Here is an 8,406-nt window from a genome sequence, read left to right on the forward strand (position 1 = left end):
AAGTTGGAGGGAGGGAAAGTAAAAAGAAAATGCTATATACATCAGCTTCCTATGATTAACCATTATACACTGCAAACATCTACTAACACAGATAAAAAAATTTAAGTTTAATTCTATAATTTAAATGACAAGAATTTCATGGGGGTTTTGGTTATGGTGTTTGTTTTGTTTTTTGACACAGGGTAGCCCAGGCTGGCTTTGAACTATGTAGTCCAGGTTGAACTTGCAGGGCTCCTTGTGCTTCAGCTGCCCGAGTGCCAGGATCACAGGCCTGTGCCACATGCCCAGCTATAAATTTCTGAATTATAATGACATGCTAAATTTTGACAGAAAGGAATGGTTACTTTAGAATCAATAAACTGGTGGTGCTAGTATCAGGCTCCCATTTCCAGACAACATCCCCCTCCCCACAAAAAAAAGTCTCTCATGTATATAGACCCAGGATTATATAGGATTTCCGGAAGAACAGACAAGGACACAGTTAGCAGTGGAGATGCTACTCAAGACTGAATTATTTTTGTTGCTTATTTTTTTTGGTACAGGGATCAAACTCAGGACCTGCACTTCCCAGGCAGGCGCTTATACCACTGAGCCATCTCCCCAGCCAAGACGGAAGTTATTAACAATTTTTTTATTATTGTTTCAGAGTAGGCTGCAAACATCATCTGCTTCAAAACTGAGGAAAAAATAACAGCAAGTATTTCTTACAAATACTCAAAGTTGATCTGAAGAGCTCTTTATTTGTATTTTGGTCTAGAAATGCTTTGAGTCTACCTAGATTAATACTCAACCCACCCCTCACTTTCTGAGTGACCAGTTATAGCAGAATTATAGTAAGTCTGAGTGATAAAATATTAGGACTGGATATAAAATTCATGTAACTGCTTCCAGATACAGTGTTCTTGGTTACCTATCTAGCAGTCTTGAAATATAATTCACCTCTCCTAACTGGACAGTTCAGTTTTGGGGAGCTTCAGCAGTAACATCTTCACTGAATTGAAATATCCATGTCCAGCAGTATGGCAGCCTTGTTCTCATGAACAGTCCACTCAACTAAAACATGTTAAAATAAAATGAAAGACGTGAGTCATTGAAGAGGATGAGAGCCGAATCACCCATTCATAGCAGTGATTAGACCGTGGAGAGGCACACAAAGCGCTTCCAAGCTGCCAGTGATTCCAGCTTTTAAGACTGATGGACATTTCACAGGTATTCCACTTACTCTTTAAATTGTATATAATACACTTTGTACCTTTCATAGTTTGTCTAGTTACCACCTGATTTTTTTCCCCCATACACAGCGTATGTTGAAGCTTCTCAGGACTTCAGGAAAAGGGGAAGTTATTGGGTCTCATTTCATTTCTACTGTCTCTTACCACCATTATTCCCCAGTTGCTCTGGGCCACTGCTCAAGATTTCATTTGACCACAAACTGCTGATTACACTTCTGTAATTATATTCCTCAAGACTAACACTGAAACTGGATCTAAGATTCCCTGTGCGGTATGATGGACACAGTAGTAAATACTCTGTGCTTATCAGATTCCTCAGTACAGTCCAGAAGTTTTATAATTATATCATACCAGTTACTCATACTGATTTTAACTTACCTATGGCATATGTTAAAGATACACTTCAAAAAGTTAGCCTTTTTGGTCTGAAAGAATGGCTTCAAATTTTTATCTTGCTAGATTCAGCCTTTATAATTTTAGACAAATACTGTTATCCAATTTTTGAATCCTCAGTCTTCTGTAGTCATTATTTTATCAGTGGTACTCAAGTCACTGAACAAGCGCTGAACAGGACCAGGCCAAGGACGAAGATCTAAGCTATCTTCGTAAAATAGCTAGTGCTTAGAAGTCTTTCACATACACCCAATGCATTAACATTGGCACAGCTATTCAATTGGTTATTAAGCCTCAATAACATCTCATTTTTCACAAGAATATTAAGAAACTGTTATAAAATATATTACACCTTCAAAAAACCCTTCTGAATATGTAGTTCTTTCTGGCTGTTCAGGCATATAACTGTTAGAATAGCACGGACCTGTCATCTAGGGCTGTGGGGCGGACCACCACTAGGGATGACAAAATGAGAAAATGGAAAGATGGTCTTCAACTTCTGGAGCTATCATTCCTTTTTGAGATTTTCAGAAAAAAACTGTTTTGTATAAAGACCAAAAGGGAGAGATTGCTCTGACAGACTGAAGAGATCCTAAAAGCAAGAATCCAAGTCTGGAGAAAATAAAGCAGACCAAACTATTGGGTATTTTTTTTTTTTCCAAGAAACTTTAATTCCGTTCCAACCCCAAAGAAGGGGAAGAAACTAAATCTTTAAAATAAAAATAAAAATTGCTCAAAAATCAAGCCATTAAAAAGTTAAGCCCCCTTCCTTTAGCAATAAATACTGAACTGATATATACATATTAGACTCAGGAAGGAGGCCAGAACAGGAATTCTGGGGATTTTTTTCCCATGTCAAGATCCCAACACTCCCACAAATGCTACACCCTGCTTAAAACAGCCAGCCTTCAAAGAGGCAGGGGAGCTACACCAGGGAAGTGTGTGGCCCTAGAGGATCTGGAACACGACAGGAAAGAGTTAAGAGGATCTTCCATGACAGGACGGGAAAGTCTCTGTGTAAAGCACCCTCCGCCACTCCCAGTGGAGTCACTGAATGTGGCTAATCCAGTTGCCAAGTGCCTTGAGCTCTTCTCCACGCCACTGCTCCCTCTATAGCAAGCAAGTCAGGAGACATCATTCACACTGCGGTCGCGATGCCACTGTGGCAGCAGCCTGGCTACCGGAGCCCTGAGGCTTTCCATTCACCACGAGCAGGAGGGGCGTCTCCACACGAACGCTGGAAAAGGAATACTCCTGAAAGAAAAAAGAGGTTCATCACAGCCCCCAAGGCAGAAAAAACTCCACCACAAGATTCACCACCTGTAACATGTTCCTCATCTTTCCCCCATGTGTACCCCTTACACCTTTCACATTAGATAAAACTCAGCTGTTTTCAACATTTGGAAAGAAAATACAAGAATGGGACTGTTTTCTGATTCAGTGAAGGCAAATTTGTCCCACTGCCTGACAAAAGGATGCTTCCAGCTCTCACAGAATCTGCATACCCCACAAAGTTTCTTGACAAGTAGCCAGATACACAGCAACCAACCCCAGCCTGAGGAATTCTCAGAAATGGTCAGTCCAGAGCTTTGTGAGGCCCTAAATTAAGCTGCCAAATACAAATTAATTCCCCTTTAATATTAAGATATAAAATATTTAGCAGAAAAAATGCCAGTGAGATATTAGCTCACTTCCCAGTTCAAATGTATTTTTTAATGAGCTGCTAAAAATCACCAACCATGCCTCAGTAGGGCGGGATTCAGGAGGCTGAGGGGCCAGGATCACGAGCACAAGGCCAATCTGCGCCTCACAGGAAGTTAAGGGAAGCATGCACTAGCAGCAACACCCTGCCTCAAAAAGCTTAGAGGGTATATATGCTTTGTATATTATATATGTATAATACACTACATATATATGTGTTATATATGTATATTCTTCCACTAGCAGTGTGAATACAGTTCTTTAAAGTAAAATAAGTTAAAAAGTTCTCATAAATCAATTTTTTAAAAAGCCATAACAGGAATATAGCAAGTAACAAAAAATGGTGATTTATAGATGAAACATGGTCAACAAACACATAATAACGTATTCAGCCTCACAAATAATCAAGACACCAAATTAAACCAGAATTGCGACTTTATTTTTCACATAAATACTACAAGTAATTTTTCGAGGTTTCTTCTTATGCTGAGAACCAGGAAAACAATGCATGCACTGCTGGTAACAGCAACTCGCTGGCAACCTTCCAGAGACTAATTCGGCAGTACGTACTGAAAGCCTTGTATCCTGTATGTCCTTTGGACCCAAGATTCTACATTAAAGTCCATAAAGGAAACAAAGACATGGGCAAAGACATGAACAAACGTACGTTCACTCCGAGGGCTGGGGACATAGCTCTGTGGCGGAGCACCTGCCTAGTGCGTGTGAGGCCCTCGATTCCTTCCCTAATAGCACCGAAAGTGTTCACTGCAGTACCTTCCTAAGGGGAAAAATGAAATAATCTAGAACATATGGAGTCACTGAACTCTGTGAAAGGGCTCGACGGTAGTACTTGAAGCCTTACGGGCTGGATGGGCTCTGCTGTGTACCGGCTCGCTGCTGACACTTACGAGAAGGGCAGCCTGCACGGAAACATGCACTGTGGCTTGTGCCACTGCTTTACAGCTTCATGGACATTAAAATGTGAACACCGCAAAATATACTTCTTTCAGTTTTTCATTTAAAAATATACTGACTATTCCTAGCTCTCAGGCATTGTAATAGGCAGAAAGCAGGATTTAGTCAATGTACCATACTAGCTGCCTCTGACCTAAGTGCTAAAAACGATTAAATATCTACTCCCATAGGGTTTCCATGAACACTGAATCAGGCAGAGTAGGCAGTAAAATTCTTGGCAATGGCTAGTCACTAGTTAGGTGCTCAGTAAATGTTAACTGTTATCACTACTACTATGTGTCAATTCAAACACACACACACACACACACACACACACACACACACACACACACACGAGAGAGAGTAAAAGAGAGACAGAGACAGAGAGAGAGCAAGAGAGACAGAGACAGTGAGAGAGAGAGAGAGAGAGAGAGAGAGAGAGAGAGAGAGACATCAGTAGCTTGCCATACTGATAAATAAATGAGGTTTGAAAGCTAACGGCCTGTTTTGAGCACCTCTTGAAATTATAGCAACCAAAGCTAACTTGTATTAACCTCATGATGTCTCAATAAATTTAATATTAAAATATTTGTAAGTTTTTGTTTTCCTGATGTAAACATATTTTGGCAGGCTATATATGTATGTATGTATATTTATATATATTTGTGTGTACAAGTACCATAAATATGTATGTATGCCATACATACATTCACACTCATAATGCAAGATTTACTTTTATGCCTACAGGTGTTTTTTTTTTTTGTTTTTCGTTTTTGTCTTTTTGAGACAGGGTTTCCCTATGCAGTTCAGGCTGATCTTGAGCTCACTTTGTAGCCCAGGCTGGTCTCCAACTCCCACTGATCCTCCTGCCTCAGCCTCCTGATTGCTGGGATTATAGGCATGCACCACCACACGTGGCTGTCTACAGTATTTTTTTAAAAAGACATCAGCATGGAGCCTATGAATTGCAATTAAACCCTACCCTTTACTCACCTTTCCCTTGTGCTGAATTTGGTGAACCCGAAGGTTAGGCTCAGGGATGGCGACAGAGTCCCCAATGAGAACTCCCCAGCTCTGGACTATATTATATACCATGACTGCATAGCAAGGTCCATCCGAATCTACCAAACCAAAGGTACTGCCAGGTTAAGATGGAGAGAGAGAGAGCAAAATAAGTAAATGGGCAAGAAAGAAGGGCAGAAATTGGTTTTAAAATACAAAATAAAACAAATGTTTTCCTAGTTACTTATATAGAAAACCTAGGAGTACACTATGTATGTCTGAATACTCACTTCTCTTACATACTTATCTTTAAAAAACATTAAGTTAGTAATCTTTACTTTGCTAAGAACTTAGGACACCTGTACACCAAGGCCATCCAACAAATATTAATGATAACTTAATCCAAAATGTAGCAGCCAAAATATAAAAATCAATTTAATTAGCATACCTCCAACCAAACCCTCTAACCATCACCATCAATACTGCTCATTTCCACAAACATTCCCTGAATATTACATATGTGTCAAGCATTGTGCTTAGCAGTAATATATCAATCCAACTATGAATGAAACAACTACTCCCTTTCACTAAAAGCCTAATTGAAGCCATTGACAAATGGAAGATTTAAAGGACAGAATGAAAACAGATTGGAATATGTAAAACATTTTTGTTACATCAGAACCCAACAGGAGATACATCCCACAGAAAGGAAGGATCTACAGATGTTCAGGGTCTCACTACTACACTGGATTCCTAGTGATCTGGCTTGGCTTGCCCCGGGGGCGGGGCGTGGCCAGGGCCAAGGCCTGCACGGCATGCCAGGGACTTGAACCCAATCCGCTGAGCAATTTGGCCTGTTTCCTTGGTATCACTGTAATACCTTTTTTGTTTTTGGCAGGTTCCAAAACCTGCTTTCTTTTTTCTTCAAAGAGACTAATTTTGTTCATCTCTAATTTTTTTTTTTTTTTTAAATAAAAGATCTCGTTATACAATTCAAAAAAAGAGACTAACTTGGAAGGAACACAAGGCGACATCAAAGGTGATGTGATGATCTCTATCTTGACATGGACTTGGATTACACAGTTGTATGCATTTGTTAAAGCTTAGTAAATGTACATTTGGATTGGCTGGACTCAATTAAGGATCATTTGCAGAAGTATTTAGAGAAAGAAAAACTAATCCCTGTAATTTACTTTGAAGTGGACCAAAAGTAAGATATATCAGTGCATGAACAGCAGGATAAATAGACATATATGTGATAAACTAAGTGCAGTAAAATATAATACTGCATAATTGTAAATTATAGGTAGTTAATACTGATTGTAAAATTTTTTCAATTTTGCTACATGTTTGAAAATTTTCAGTCATATGTTGGGGGGTTAGCTGTATCAAAAAGAAGCTATAGGATCATCTGGCAGAGTTAACTATATGTAACAGCATGAAAACAGCAGTTCTGACAGTTACATAATAGTAGCATGGTTGAAAGAAAAGGTATATGTGACAGTGACAGAGGACAGCTGAGAAGACAGGTAAGGAGTAAGTCTCATGTGAAAGACTCTGCATACTAAGCTAAGCATGGGAGTTCAAACCATTCCCAAAGCTAGAATACAAGTAAAATGTTTTAACTAGGAAGTGGAGATGGTCAGACTGGTATTTGATTTTTCTGCCAGCATGTGACATACTAAAGGAAAAGCAGAGTCAAGGAGATATGTATGGAGAAGTAGTAAGAGGCTGAATTAAGGCAGTGGAGACAAAGGAATAGGAACAAAACAATCTAGAACCTGGTGATCATTTCAACACAAAAGAATGTAGAAGTCTAGAACAATTTCCAGAATTCTCAATTCTGTGACTGAGTGGAGAGGTGGTATCTTTTACTGACGGAATCCAGGCGGAAGCAGGTTCAGACAGAACAAATGAGTAATTTTCAACATACTGAATGAAGACAATTTCAGTTGGAGCCCAAAGGCTGTTAGATAGAGGAATCCACAACCCGGAAATGAGGCCTGGGCTGAAACATCCATGTTAGCGCACAACACAGAGCCAAACCCACGGGGTTCTATGATGTCATCAAGCAAGACTATCTATAAATGAGATGGTCTGGACCAGGCCCATGTCATCACTTAAAAACAGAATTCATAGGAAATAGCACAAGCAGAAGACTTCCCTGATGAATCCAAAGAAAGCCTCAGAATCTTTCCACACACAAGGATTGACAAAGGACTAAAGTTGGCAATTATATGCCATCCTGCGGTGCAGAAAGGAAAAGAACAAAAACGAAGTTCTGGGAACCTAGCATTTAGAAGCTGGGCAATAAAAAAGAAAAACCAAGGAGTGGTAAAATGTTAATTTGTTTTCAAATTTCCTTAAAACCTACCTTTATCAATATCTGCTTTTCATTCCTTAGTCATAGCTCTGTTGTAGCTAATGAAACTTTCCTTACCTATGTTGCTGCTCCTTCATGAACTACACACACCGCTAGCAAGTGCCACGAAGAATGCTCAGGAATGTAATGTGAATTGTGTTTCAGTCTTTTTTTTTTTTTTTTCAGAGCCAGGGATTGAACTCAGGCCCTTGCACTTGCCAGGGAAGTGCTTATTCTACTGAGCCATCTCCCTGGCCCCTGTGTTTCAGTCTTGATGGAACAGAAAGGATGTGACAGAGTAACTCAGAATGTTAGAGGATGTACTAAAGCCACTTGACAGGATGGCTAGAAGACACTGGTGATGGTCACAGAAAATAAACTACTGCAGTACAGAGGAAGGCAAAACCAGTTAACCAAGGATTAGAAAGTGGATGGAAGACCAAAGAGTCACGGCACACACCACATTGTAATTTTTCAAAATTCAAAAGTTTACTAAATGAATATTCTTACTTCATTCCTCTGCCAGACTGTAGCCACCGTTCTTTACCCAGCTCCTTCACATTCTCCTCCCCCTACAATACATACACTAGATGCTCCATAAATATTTGTTAAAGGGAGTGGGCATGGTGGCTCGCACTGGTAATCCCAGCAGTTGGGAGGTTGAGGCAGGAGGATCACTGGGAGTTCAAGACCAGCGTGGGCTACAAAGTGAGCTCAAAGCCAGCCTGAACTGCATGGGGAGACCCTGTCTCAAAAAGACAA

The 8,406-nt window shown here is 39.9% G+C and overlaps 1 protein-coding gene across 2 annotated transcripts in view; it reads right to left on the reverse strand.

The window, feature by feature from the left end:
• Positions 1 to 2,330: 2,330 nt before the first annotated feature.
• The window catches only part of Ttc5 (tetratricopeptide repeat domain 5), a 37,385-nt gene continuing 31,309 nt past the window's right edge, over positions 2,331 to 8,406 (reverse strand). The window contains exons 8-9 of one of the 2 annotated variants that reach the window (XM_023704129.1): positions 5,274 to 5,418; positions 2,331 to 2,879 (exon numbers count right to left, since the gene is read on the reverse strand). In XM_023704129.1, the coding sequence (XP_023559897.1) occupies positions 2,760 to 2,879; positions 5,274 to 5,418 (265 nt within the window). In that variant the 3' untranslated portion in view covers positions 2,331 to 2,759. The remainder of the gene's footprint in view (positions 2,880 to 5,273; positions 5,419 to 8,406) is intronic. The other variant, XM_004644009.2, reaches the window with a different exon arrangement.

This window comes from Octodon degus, unplaced genomic scaffold (assembly GCF_000260255.1).
Source record: "Octodon degus isolate 3935 unplaced genomic scaffold, OctDeg1.0 scaffold00189, whole genome shotgun sequence".
Classification (NCBI taxonomy): Eukaryota; Metazoa; Chordata; class Mammalia; order Rodentia; family Octodontidae; genus Octodon; species Octodon degus.